General features: G+C 41.4%; 1 protein-coding gene across 1 annotated transcript in view; it reads left to right on the forward strand.

Moving 5' to 3' along the window:
• The window catches only part of LOC110494908 (zinc finger protein 721), a 317,665-nt gene that overhangs the window by 275,162 nt on the left and 27,735 nt on the right, over positions 1–14,768 (forward strand). The window contains 1 exon segment of the mRNA XM_036948289.1: positions 2,334–3,486. Within this exon segment, the coding sequence (XP_036804184.1) occupies positions 2,334–3,486 (1,153 nt within the window).

Below are 14,768 nucleotides of genomic sequence, written 5' to 3' on the forward strand. Positions count from 1 at the left end.
GGCAGTATTTTCACGTCCGGATGAAAAGCGTTCCCAAAGTAAACTACCTGCTACTCAGGCCCAGAAGCTAGGATATGCATATAATTGGTAGGTTTGGATAGAAAACACTCTAATGTTTCTAAAACTGTAAAAATAATGTCTGTGTGTATATCATAACTTATTTGGCAGGTGAAACCCCGAGGACAAACCATCCAGGAGGAATTTTTTGTTGTTGAGGTGACTCTGTTTTCAAATGGTTTTGTGTGGCACTTGGTTGCAGTTCCTATTGCTTCCACTAGATGTCAACAGTCTTTAGAAATTGGTTGATGTTTTTCTTTAGAGAAATGAAGAAGTTCGGCTATTCAGAACGAGGGTCCAGCCTAGTGCTCTCTAATGTTTTGATGCGCACTCCAGGTCACGCGCTTCACGTTGTTTTTATCCGGTATTGAACACAGTTTATCCCATCTTAAATTTTCTCGATTATTTACGTTTTAAAATACCTAAAGTTGGATTAGGAAAGTTGTTTGAAATGTTTGGACAGCATTTACAGGTATCGTATTAGATATTTTGTAGTCATGCTGGGCGAGTTGGAACCAGTGTTTTTTTTAAATCAAACGCGCCAAATAAATGGACATTTTGGAGATATAACAACGAAATTAATCGAACAAAAGGACCATTTGTGATGTTTATGGGACATATTGGAGTGCCAAAAGAAGAAGCTCTTCAAAGGTAAGGCACGAATTATATCATTATTTCTGAGGTTTGTGTCGCGCCTGGTGGGTTGAAATATGATTGTCGTGGGTTGAAATATGATTGTCATGTGTTTGTTTGATGGGGTGCTGTCCTCAGATAATCGCATAGTTCGCTTTTGCCGTAAAGCCTTTTTGAAATCTGACACGGTGGCTAGATTAACAAGGAGATTAACAAGGAGACTGCGTGAATCAGGCCTTCATGTTCGAATTGCTGCAAGGAAACCACTACTAAAGGAGAAGAAGAAGAAGAGACTTGCTTGGGCCAAGAAACACGAACAATGGACATTAGACCGGTGGATATCTGTCCTTGGGTCTGATGAGTCCAAATTTGAGATTTTTGGATCTGAGCGTCATGTCTTTGTGAGACGAGGAGTAGATGAACATAAGTCACTCTTAACCAGCATGGCTTCCACAGCATTCTACAGCTATATGCCATCCCATCTGGTTTGGGCTTAGTCCCACTGTCATTTGTTTTTCAACAGGACAATGACCCAACACACCTCCTGGCTGTGTAAGAGCTATTTGATCAAGTAGGAGAGTGATGGAGTGCTGCATCAGATGACCTGGCCTACACAATCCCCCGACACAATCCCCCACATTTCCAGAGATGGAAGTAATTTTTACTGTACTTTTTGGTACCTTTGAATCTAATGTATTGTATCAAGATGGTTTGGGATGAGTTGGATCGCAGAGGTTGTGTGAACAAACTGCACATTTTCGAGTAGCCTTTAATTATCTCCAGCACAAGGTGCACCTGTGTAATAACCAAGCTGTTCAATCAGCTTCTTGATATGCCACACCTGTCAGGTGGATGGATTATCTTGGCAAAGAATAAATGTTGACTAACAGTGATGCTCATGAAACATCCAACACTTTACATGTTGCATTTATATTTTGTTTTTTTGTTGTTACTATCAGTTTTAGGAACATTTACCCAAAATATGACATCAGCGATAATCAAAATGTTGAACATCTGTGAATGTCTAAGTAAGAAATTGGTCCATTTAAACAGCAATGTGTCGAACCCTTTCAACAACGGGGAGATGTTACTGATGTGCTTTGTATCTGCGACGTAAAAACAAGTTTTGGACTTCCACACAAAATTACTTCTTTAGTTATTTTATGTTTAAGGAAGTGTGTAGGTCACATTCTGTATCATACAGCTATGAAAGTTATATATTTAGAACCACCTGTTCAATTGGAATCCAGCGACGTCTGTGTCTTCAGTGTCCTAGAACTGTCCAGGTTTTTGTGTTCTGACTTGTAAAACAGGATGAATAAAATAAGTAATGTAAACATAGCAGTAATTACCAGGAAGCTCTACATTTGTTTTAAAATCACACTAAGATTGTTAAAACTGGCCTCGGGTTATTGAGAGATCTGATTTAGGATTTACCCTCGTAGCAAGGTTGTTTTATCATGTGGTTTCATTCGGGTCTCTATTTAAAAATAACACTGTCTTTGGCAGGAGAAAGACCAGACTCGGAGGAACCAGAGCCAGGGACGTCCAAACTAGCAAGACGACACCACTGCTCCCACTGTGGAAAGTGTTTCAACCAGAGAGTAAACATGAAAGCTCACGAGAGAATACACACAAGAGAGAAGCCTTACCACTGCTCCCAATGTGGAAAGAGTTTCAACCAGAGAGGACACCTGAAACGGCATGAGAGAATACACACAGGAGAGAAGCCTTACCACTGCTCCCAATGTGGAAAGTGTTTCAACCGGTTGAGGGTGCTGAAACAACATGAGAGAATACACACAGGAGAGAAGCCTTACCACTGCTCCCAATGTGGAAAGAGTTTCAACCAGAAAGCAAACCTGAAAGCTCACGAGAGAATACACACAAGAGAGAAGCCTTACCACTGCTTCCAATGTGGAATGTGTTTCAACCAGAGAGGACACCTGAAACGGCATGAGAGAATACACACAGGAGAGAAGCCTTACCACTGCTCCCAATGTGGAAAGTGTTTCAACCGGTTGAGGGTGCTGAAACAACATGAGAGAATACACACAGGAGAGAAGCCTTACCACTGCTCCCAATGTGGAAAGAGTTTCAACCAGAAAGCAAACCTGAAAGCTCACGAGAGAATACACACAAGAGAGAAGCCTTACCACTGCTTCCAATGTGGAATGTGTTTCAACCAGAGAGGACACCTGAAACGGCATGAGAGAATACACACAGGAGAGAAGCCTTACCACTGCTCCCAATGTGGAAAGTGTTTCAACCGGTTGAGGGTGCTGAAACAACATGAGAGAATACACAGAGGAGAGAAGCCTTACCACTGCTCCCAATGTGGAAAATGTTTCATCCATTCAGGGGATCTGAAACAACATGAGAGAATACACACAGGAGAGAAGCCTTACCACTGCTCCCAGTGTGGAAAGTGTTTTAACCAGAGAGGACACCTGAAACGGCATGAGAGAATACACACAGGAGAGAAGCCTTACCACTGCTCCCAATGTGGAAAGTGTTTCTCCCGGTCGGGGACGCTGAAAGAACATGAGAGAATACACACAGGAGAGAAGCCTTACCACTCCTCCCAATGTGGAAAGTGTTTCAACCGGTAGGAGGAGCTGAAACAACATGAGAGAATACACACAGGAGAGAAGCCTTACCACTGCTCCCAATGTGGAAAGTGTTTCAACCGGTCGGGGGAGCTGAAACAACATGAGAGAATACACACAGGAGAGAAGCCTTACCACTGCTCCCAATGTGGAAAGTGTTTCAACCAGAGAGGAAACCTGAAAAAGCATGAGAATACACACAGGGCAGAAGCCTTACCACTCCGCCCAGGTTGCAAAGCTTTTGCCCATTTAGGAAGCCTGAAAGAACACATTAGACTGCACACAGAGGAGAAGGCTTAGAAAAGCTCAGACTGTGGGAAAACATATTACTCATAAGTCACTTAAACGTCATTAGAGAATCCACACAGGAGAGAGAAATTACTTCTCTTAGCGTGTATATTGATATTTCACATCACATTGACTTAAAATTCATCAGAGAACATACACAGTGCTCCCGTTGTCTTATATTGTTGACTGACAATGTGTTTACCTGTCTTTACCAGATGAAATTAAATGGTACAGGGTATACTCAAACATATATTTGTTTGTTTCTATTAGAAAACATGAAGTGAATATGGAGTCTGTCAGTTTGAATACAGAGTAGATCAGATTCCATGTGTTTAAACGGTCCTTTTTTAAACTCTTTGTGTTTATCTGGGTGTGTCATTCCTCCAGCACTACAGATAATCAAGTGATATTTGGATGTGATGCATTAGTTCCATTGTTGACATTTGCATTGTAGCCCACTGATGATTTAATGAAATGAAAATGTTCAGACTCTGTAATGGAAAATGTTTGTGTGTCCACATAACTGAGTATGTGACTAACCTTGTGAAACTGTCCTATTATAAGCTCCTGTTTTTGGGACTATCATCCTGTGTTGCAAACCAATTTGCACCTGTGTCCTTGTATGAATAAAGTCCCGCCCAGGAACAGGAAACTATAAAGATATTTGCTAATCACTCAATGCTTCAGGAATTCAGACTGTCTACACTGCGCTGTGACTCTGTTATTCTCTCTGAGCTCAGAAATAAAGAATCTTGGTTTGACTTGGACTCCAGCAGATCCTTATTTTATAATATCCACCACAACTCTCCCAAGGATTGCTGTTTATCATTGTCTCAAAGAAGAGTTCCTCGTTCCACTTTCCTGGGGGAATTTACAAGCCTCCCACTGATTGAATAAACATTGTTTCCACAGGTAACATTTTGTATTTCACCCAACCAGCAACCGATATCCAATGACAGGTAACATTTAGTGTTTCACCCAACTTGCAACCGAAATCCAATGACAGGTGACATTTTGTGTAGATTTCATGTTAAATTCACTTTAGTTGACGAATCAAAGAAATGTAAATAGAAACTAGATGTTGAACTGACGTCTGTGCCCAGTGGGCTGGTTTGAATAAGCAGCAGGTGTTGGATCGATATCCACCTTAGTAGCTAAGTTTCCATGTCATTTGAGACAGATTTTCATGTGAATATTCTCAAATCTGCATAAAACAATATATACATTTTCCCACCAGAAATGTTTCTATCAAACAGATTTATTGCAGATTAAAGGCTTTGCGTGACAAATAAATAACTTATGCTGTTAAATTCCCAATGGTTTCCATCGCATTTTCAACTCTACTGATGGTTTAACAAAACTGTTGCATTATATAGCAAAAATTATCTTGTCCCCCCCATGCACTGTAGCCAGCAGCTCATAGATACAGTGTTGGTAGGCTACCTACATGATGAGATTATTATGGATGAGAGCGATATTATTTTATTTGTCAAATGGCAGCCAAGCATCGATCATCATGTCACCTGTCACCAGAATAAGACCATCAAAATGTATTGGAAAGGAGCATCAAGCTCATCACGTGCACTTTCACCACCCTGTGAAGTTCATAACTTATTTAATCTGTAGCCTAATAAACTACATGGGTTCCCAAGTCATAGTGGGAGGACCACACAACATAACGTGACTCCAAGTTAACTAAGATGTGATGGTTATTATATAAATATTTGTTCATAAAGGAGTTTCCACCTCCATTTCTCGCTTATACATTTTTACTGACACAAAAAGTCCCCACCATGTCAAACAAACTAACATATAGTTTGTCGGCTTTTATAAAATTGTTCAGGCATATCCTGTTTCCATCAGCCCGGTCATTACTTTTGAAATGGTTGGATCAATATCCACCTTCATGATGTGGATGAAGCCTGATTTGGAATGTCTGAGTAGTTCTATATGATGTCATAATTCACCCCTCTGATAATCAAGTGATATTTGGAATGTCTGAGTAGTTCTATATGATGTCATAATACACCCCTCTGATAGTGATACATTTGCTCCATTGTTTCCATGTCAGTTGGTTTCCCACTCTGATGATTTATATCTGACAGAGGGAATTTAAATGAATAGTACGATGACATCTTAGTGGGGCTTGAAATAAATAGGATTATTAATCATAAACTCCTATAGCAACAATACACTGCAGCTTTGACATCAAGATGAGAATGGGCTGATGGGTGGTGGTGCTACTCTATAGGTAAGGCTGTTCAATATGAATGTTCAAATAGTCACTTCTAGCCGGCCTCCGCCCAGTATCCTGCCCTGAACTCCACCCAGTACTCCACCCTGTATTCTAGTCAAGGCTCATCCTATATAACTACTACTGTACACACCTTTTATATTCATATACGGTCCATAATGTCTAGACACACCATCATATACATTGTAAACCAACTGTATATATTTATATTCCAGACTCTGACATTCCTCCTTCTACCATTTCTATATTTCTAAATCCTTAAAATAAATTGTAGGGAAAATCAGTAGGTCACACAAATGACTATTTCTAAACAAAGATAATAGACAAGTAGAATGGGAGAGGTTTCTTATACTATCTATACTTACCCGGTGAAGAGACTCCAGGGACGGAGATGAAGGCTGTAGGAATGAAGATCAGAAAGTGAAGGGACTCCAGGGGCGGTGATGAAGGCTGTAGGAATGAAGATCAGACAGTGAAGAGACTCCAGGGACGGAGATGAAGGCTGTAGGAATGAAGATCAGACAGTGAAGAGACTCCAGGGACGGTGATGAAGGCTGTAGGAATGAAGATCAGTCAGTGAAGAGACTCTAGGGGCGGTGATGAAGGCTGTAGGAATGAAGATCAGACAGTGAAGAGACTCCAGGGACGGAGATGAAGGCTGTAGGAATGAAGATCAGACAGTGAAGAGACTCCAGGGATGGAGATGAAGGCTGTAGGAATGAAGATCAGACAGTGAAGAGACTCCAGGGATGGTGATGAAGGCTGTAGGAATGAAGATCAGACAGTGAAGAGACTCCAGGGATGGTGATGAAGGCTGTAGGAATGAAGATCAGACAGTGAAGAGACTCCAGGGATGGTGATGAAGGCTGTAGGAATGAAGATCAGACAGTGAAGAGACTCCAGGGATGGTGATGAAGGCTGTAGGAATGAAGATCAGACAGTGAAGAGACTCCAGGGGCGGTGATGAAGGCTGTAAGGGAATACCCCCCTGAATTGTACAAAAATGAATGGCAAGATATTGGCATTGGACAAACCATGTACACGATGTCCAATACCACCCAAAGCGGCGTTGATTCGTGCAAAGTATATGGCAAATGCCATATGGCAATTGCCAATTGTAACACCTCAAAAATCCAACAGGGGGCGAGTGCGCTCCACCGGGGTTTTTCATATTGGAAATGCAACCCAAGTCAACATCCAAAAGAAAAATTTTGAAAATAGGATATTTTTTTCAGAAACTTTTCACCCCTTAAAAAAGTGCTTTCTGGGCCTTTTTTCGAAATTCTTTCGCTTTTTTTTGTCAATTACACATGTGTAAGAACTGTATGAATATACTTTTGTCCAATTTTGATATCAATTTTTTTTTTTTTTAATTACATGCGCATAAGGCATATGTTTTGTCCATTTGCAATATGATTTCATAGGAAGTCAAAAGTCAAAAGTCAAAAATGTCAAAATTTGGTAAAAAACTTCACACATCCTTAAAAAAGTGCTTTCTGGACCGTTTTTCAAAATTCTTTCAATTTTTATGTCAATTACACATGTATAAGAACTTTATCAACATACTTTAGTCATACTTTAATATCATTTTATTTTATTTTTTACTAGTGCATAAGGCATATGTTTTGTCAATTTGCAATATGATTTAATAGGATGTCAAAAGTCGAAAATTTGATTTTTTTTAAACTTTAAAAACTAAAAAAAGTGCTTTCTGGACCGTTTTTTGAAATTGTTTCGATTTTAAGACAATTAATCATGTGTAAGAAGTGTATGAATATACTTTTGTAAAATGTTATTATCATAATTTTTTTTTTTTACTTGTGCATAAGGAATATGATTTGTCCATTTGCAATATGATTTCATAGGAAGTCAAAAGTCAAAGTCAAAAGTCAACTTTTTTGGGGGCCAAAATTGACTGAACTGATGAACTCGGGACGGCCGGGCAGTGATAGTTGTTCATTTCCATCACTCGTTGTGTTGATTTCATCATGTCCATTTGGTGATGTTTTTTCACTATAGAATCATATTGCAAATGCGCGTGCAACTGGTAACCGGGAAAAAAAAATGATGATTTCATTATGTCCATTTGTTTATGTTTCCTTACTTTTTCAAAGTCACTGTGCATTTGCAATATGTTTTACCATCACGAATTTGTCATGCTCAAAATTCAAACTATACTTTGCTCAAACTATACCTTTGTCAACTTGTATTATCATAATTTTTTTTTGTTTTACTTGTGCATAAGGCATATGTTTTGTCCATTTGCAATATGATGTCATAGGAAGTCAAAAGTCAAATTCAAAAGTAACGATTTTCCTCCGTGCAACTGGTGATCTGAAATGTGCAACTGGTGATCTGAAATGTGCAACTGGTGATCTGAAATGTGCAACTGGTAACCCAAAAAAAAATAATTTGATTCTATGTTTCCTTACTTTTTCAAAGTCACTGTGCATTTGCAATATGTTTTAATGGGCAGGTACCATCACGAATTTGTCATGCTATAAAAATCCTGCAGGAATGTGAAATTGACTGGCCCGATGAACTCGGGATGGCTTTGCAGTGATTCTGGGTCATCTCAATCGCTCGTTTGGGTTGATTTCAGAATGTCGCTTTTGGTGATGTTTTTTCACTATAGAATCATATTGCAAATGCACGTGCAACTGGTCACCCCAAAAAAAAAAAAATTGATTTTTTTTGTTTATGTTTCCTTACTTTTTCAAAGTCACTGTGCATTTGCAATATGTTTCAATGGGCAGGTTCCATCACGAATTGGTCATTCTATAAAAATCCTGCAGGAATGTGAAATTGACTACCCCGATGAACTCGGGATGGCTTTGCAGTGATTCTGGGTCATCTCAATGGCTCGTTTGGGTTGATTTCAGAATGTCGCTTTTGGTGATGTTTTTTCACTATAGAATCATATTGCAAATGCACGTGCAACTGGTCACCTAAAAATAAAAAAAATGTGTTTATGTTTCCTTACTTTTTCAAAGTCACTGTGCATTTGCAATATGTTTTTTCACTATAGAATCATATTGCAAATGCACGTGCAACTGGTCACCCAAAAATAAAAATTTGGGATTTTTTTTGTTTATGTTTCCTTACTTTTTCAAAGTCACTGTGCATTTGCAATATGTTTTTTCACTGTAGAATCATATTGCAAATGCACGTGCAACTGGTCACCCAAAAATAAAAATTTTGGATTTTTTTTGTTTATGTTTCCTTACTTTTTCAAAGTCACTGTGCATTTGCAATATGTTTTTTCACTATAGAATCATATTGCAAATGCACGTGCAACTGGTCACCCAAAAATAAAAATTTTGGATTTTTTTTGTTTATGTTTCCTTACTTTTTCAAAGTCACTGTGCATTTGCAATATGTTTCAATGGGCAGGTACCATCACGAATTGGTCATGCTATAAAAATCCTGCAGGAATGTGAAATTGATTGGCCCGATGAACTCGGGATGGCTTTGCAGTGATTCTGGTTCATCTCAATCGCTCGTTAGGGTTGATTTCAGAATGTCGCTTTTGGTGATGGTACCTCACTGTTTAAACATATTGCAAATGTACAAGAGTCAAGTGGACAAGAGTCCATCAGTCAATTAGATATCATTCTGACACCAAACTGATACAAACTGACACCAAACCCACTTTTTCCAACTCGTTTAGTAGCCAACTATTACATACTTCAGAGCTGGCCCAAAATTCACAACGCCTTGGGTTCAAACCATAAAAAAACCATAAAACACGTAGTTACGTTCTAGCTGCGGGTCCATTTCTTAAGTTATGTGTTGGCCTAGCTGAGGCGACCCCGAATCCCAAGTTTCGGCTCGATAGGTCATTTGGTGTCCGAGAAAAACCCTAATTGGTGCTGAAAATCCACTTTTTTCCATGACTTGCTACGGGGTCCTTGAACGAGCTATCGGACAGAAACGTTGGGGTCCGTCTCTATGGGCCGAGCCGGTTTCAATGCACCTAGCCTTGCGTCTCTGAGACTTTTCTAAACGTCGTCATTTTCGTGATGGTCAAAATGAATTGAAGGTATTGCAAATGTACGAGGCTGTTTCTCGGTCCGAGAACCGTCTAGAGCCACGTAACTCACCACGCACCATCGACCGGAGGTCTAGAACAGGTTTCTAAAGTTTCGGAACTCTAGGTCTGACGGTTCTTTTTTAGCTCCAACAAAGCTAACTATTGCAGCCACTGTCTGTCTCTACGCACCCCAATACGTACCTCCTTCCAAGTTGTGTTTTAGTGTGATTTTTTTTTCCTTTGATTTTTTTGGGGAAAAATGACTGATTTACAGTTCATGGGGGTTGCCTAATCACACACATGAAGTTTTGGAAAGATCTGACTTTTTTAACCCTTCGAAACAGCCCCTGAGACACCAATTATGGCACTTCCGGTTGGCACAGGAAGCTACAAATCAACACATATCCTCATTGGGGTATGCTGTTACAGAATCCTGAGTTTTAAGTCCTTACGTTAAGAACTGACTGATTTACACAGGGTTGAATGCACTATGTCTATCAAACTGCAGGCAGGGTATGGGTAAACACTTTTAGGGGCATTTTAACCACTTCCGGTTGGTCCAGGAAGCTCAGAATCAACACAGGTAGACCTCATAGTGGCCTGATGGACTGGTACCGAAGACAGGTTCATACGGCATTCATAACCCATATAGACTTCAGGTTGAAATTAGGGGTGCAGGCAATGTATTCCTATGGGGAGAGATGACACTGTAATCTGTGAGATCAAAAAACACTGTTTTACTGTTAAGGGTTAATGCCACACGGTCAAGGTTAGGCTTGCACGGATTGGGAGGACCTTAGGAACATTCATGTGGTGTAATTTTTCTTCTCACCCTAACGGTTCTCTCACTGTCACTCAAAAGCAAATGACATTGTGGGGCAGGCTTCATTTTGGGCCTACTTTTCTAATGGTCGTTGCGCTTAGACCGAGCGAGCTACGGTCAAGCGGGATAGCTCGTTGAACTCAGCACAGTCTGGAGACTATGGTGATGCCATTTTTTGTGTTGATTTCAAGATGCAATTTTGGTGATGGTCCCTCTCCGTTTAAACATATTGCAAATGCACAAAAGTCAACTAGCAAGTCAGTGTCCATCAGTCAATTAGATGTCATTATGACACCAAACCCACTTTTTACTACTCATTTAGAAGCCAACTATCACATATGTCAGAGCAGTCCCATAATTCACAGCGCCTTTAGTTTAAAACATAATAAAAAGGTAAAACACATAGTTACGTTCTAGCTGCGGGTCCAGTTCGGACATTATGTGAAGTCCTATGTGAGGCGACCCCGAATCCCGAGTTTCGGCTCGATAGGTCATTTGGTGTCCGAGAAAAACCCTAATTGGTGCTGAAAATCCACTTTTTTCCATGCCTTGCTACGGGGTCCTTGAACGAGCTATCGGACAGACCCGTTGGGGTCCGTCTCTATGGGCCGAGCCGGTTTCAATGCACCAAGCCTTGCGTCTCTGAGACTTTTCTAAACGTCGTCATTTTCGTAATGGTCAAAATGAATTGAAGGTATTGCAAATGTACGAGGCTGTTTCTCGGTCCGAGAACCGTCTAGAGCCACGTAACTCACCACGCACCATCGACCGGAGGTCTAGAACAGGTTTCTAAAGTTTCGGAACTCTAGGTCTGACGGTTCTTTTTTAGCTCCAACAAAGCTAACTATTGCAGCCACTGTCTGTCTCTACGCACCCCAATACGTCCCTCCATCCAAGTTGTGTTTTAGTGTGATTTTTTTTTCCTTTGATTTTTTTTGGGAAAAATGACTGATTTACAGTTCATGGGGGTTGCCTAATCACATATATGCAGTTTTGGACAGATCTGACTTTTTTAACCCTTCGAAACAGCCCCTGAGACACCATTTAAGGCACTTCCGGTTGGCACAGGAAGCTATAATTCACCACATATCCTCATTGGGGTATGCTTTTACATAATCCTGAGTTTTAAGTCTTTACGTTAAGAACTGAGTTATTTACGGAGGGTTTAGTATGTGTGTGTTATTTCAGAAAATCATAGAAAATCACAGAAATCTCGCAGAGCTCCACAGCACACTTTAAAAAGATTCGTATGAACACCCTGCAACTGGATCTGTAACCGTTGAAAAAAAAAAATGCCTATTTGTGAACATCACAGATTTGTCATTGTTCCGTTTCTCTTAAATGACGATAGATAAATGGCTGGTTCTTTTTTTATTGACACCGGAGGCTCCTTGACTTTGACCTGAAGTGGAAAAATAATTTCTCTATTTCCATTTTGGACCTTTAATCCCAGAAAAACGGCCATAACTCAAAAACCGTTGAGGCCTAGACGCCATCTTGTTCGGGGCCAACTGCCCATTATGCCAAACCTACGCTCACCAAGTTTCGGCTTCGAAATATTTTCCGTTTTCGAGATAAGGCCCCGTCGTGATTCGTGATGTTTTGCCAAATTGCCATATGATTCCGTATGCCCTCTTGTGGGAATTTCCGGGATAGCGGAAAAATGGTCCAAAACTTGTTTATTTTATAAAACGGAAACCGAATGTCCGACAAAGTTCATTTGATGACTTCCCGGTAGGTCTGGCCCTACCGCACGGCCCGACGCCGACCGCGAATTTTACAAATGTTTTCGGACGTCTAGTAAGGGACCGTACATTTGCAATATGGACTTTCTCACTGATCATACACGAAATGCCGAAATGTTCCCTTAAGGTATGTAGGAATGAAGATCAGTCAGCAATACTGGTCCTGTGGTCAGGTGGGGGAGTGGTCGATCCAGACAATGATTGTGAGGAAGCATGCGGGGAACAGGCTCCTTTCTACTACCATTCTGGGGTCTGGATACATGCCAACAAAGACTACAACTGCTTCAAACAATGGGAGTGGCTACCATTGACCATCACACTTTCTTTCATAACCAGGAAGCCCATGTTGAGCCAGCAGTGTTCCCATTATGGAAGAGGGAGCAGGATGCCTTCATCCAGTCTCTCAGAAAACCATGTTGAGTCATCAGTGTTCTCACTATGGAAGAGGGAGCAGGAGGACGTCATCCAGGGACAAGGACAAAGGTGCAGCACTGATGTTAGTAGCTGATGACAGAAGTGACAGCCTGGACACACAGCAAAGTTTGACGCGATCAGTGTTGTTGAGCAGAGAATCAACCAGAGAATCAACCAGATTGATTCACAGTCAGTGTTGTTGAGCAGAGAGTGCTTTGTTGAAGCACTTTTGGCAGTGATTATAGCCTCAAGCCGCCTTGGGTATGACACTACAATCTTGGCACATCTGTATTTGTGGAGTTTCTCCCATTCTTCTCTGCAGATCCTCTCAAGATCTGTCAGGTTGGATGGAGAGCGTCAATGCGCAGCTATTTTCAGGATTTCTTCAGTGTTGTTTGATCAGATTCAAATCCGGGCTCTGGCTGGGCCTCTCAAGGACATTCAGAGACTTGTCCCAAAGCCACTTCTATGTTGTCTTTGCTGTGTGCTTAGGGTCGTTGTCCTGTGGAAAGGTGAACCTTTGCCCCAGTCTGAGGTCCTGAGTGCTCTTGAGCAGGTTTTCATCAATTATCTCTCTGTACTTTGCTCCGTACATCTTTCCCTCGATCCTGACTAGTCTCCCAGTCCCTGCCGCTGAAAAATATCCCCAATAACACCATGATATTGCCATCACCACGATTCACCGTAGGGATGGTGCCAGGTTTCCTCCAGACCTGACGCTTGGCATTCAGGTCAAAGAGTTCAATCTTGGTTTCATCAGATCAGAGAATCTTGTTTCTCATGGTCTGAGAGTCCTTTAGGTGCCTTTTGGCAAACTCCAAACAGACTTTCATGTGCCTTTTACTGAGAAGTGGCTTCCGTCTGGCCACTCTACCAAAAAGGTCAAATTGGTGGAGTGCTGCAGAGATGGTTGTCCTTCTGGAAGGTTCTCCCATCTCCACAGAGGAACTCTTGAGCTCTGTCAGAGTGACCATCGGGTTCTCAGTAACGTCCCTGACCAAGGCCCTTCTCCCCCAATTGTTCAGTTTGGCTGGGCGGCCAGCACTAGGAAGTCTTGGTGGTTCCAAACTTCCAAACTTTCCATTTAAGAATGATGGCGGCCACTGTGTTCTTTAGGACCTTCAATGCTGCAGAAATGCTTTGGTCCACTTCCCCAGATCCGTGACACAATCCTGTCTCTAAAGGATTATATCACAACAAATAAAGGCTACTTAAAGTTCATGAGACACGCATCTCCTCGTACACTTGTCTCATGTTTACAAAATAGAATTGTGCTTTTGGTCATTAAGCCTCATTAAATCAAACTGTATGAAGCTGTATGTATTTTATTTCAACACCTGTACTGGTACCTCCTGTATATAGCCTCCACATTGACTCTGTACTGGTACCCCCTGTATACAGCCTCCACATTGACTCTGTACTGGTACCCCTGTATATTGCCTCCACATTGACTCTGTACTGGTACCTCCTGTATACAGCCTCCACATTGACTCTGTACTGGTACCCCCTGTATATAGCCTCCACATGGACTCTGTACTGGTACCCCCTGTATATTGCCTCCACATTGACTCTGTACTGGTACCTCCTGTATATAGCCTCCACATTGACTCGGTACTGGTACCCCCTGTATATAGCCTCCACATGGACTCTGTACTGGTACCCCCTGTATACAGCCTCCACATTGACTCTGTACTGGTACCTCCTGTATATAGCCTCCACATTGACTCGGTACTGGTACCCCCTGTATATAGCCTCCACATGGACTCTGTACTGGTACCCCCTGTATATAACCTCCACATTGGCTCTGTACTGGTACCCCCTGTATATAGCCTCCACATTGACTCTGTACTGGTACCCCCTGTATATAGCCTCCACATTGACTCGGTACTGGTACCCCCTGTATATAGCCTCC

This window comes from Oncorhynchus mykiss, chromosome 17, assembly GCF_013265735.2.
Source record: "Oncorhynchus mykiss isolate Arlee chromosome 17, USDA_OmykA_1.1, whole genome shotgun sequence".
Taxonomy (NCBI): domain Eukaryota; kingdom Metazoa; phylum Chordata; class Actinopteri; order Salmoniformes; family Salmonidae; genus Oncorhynchus; species Oncorhynchus mykiss.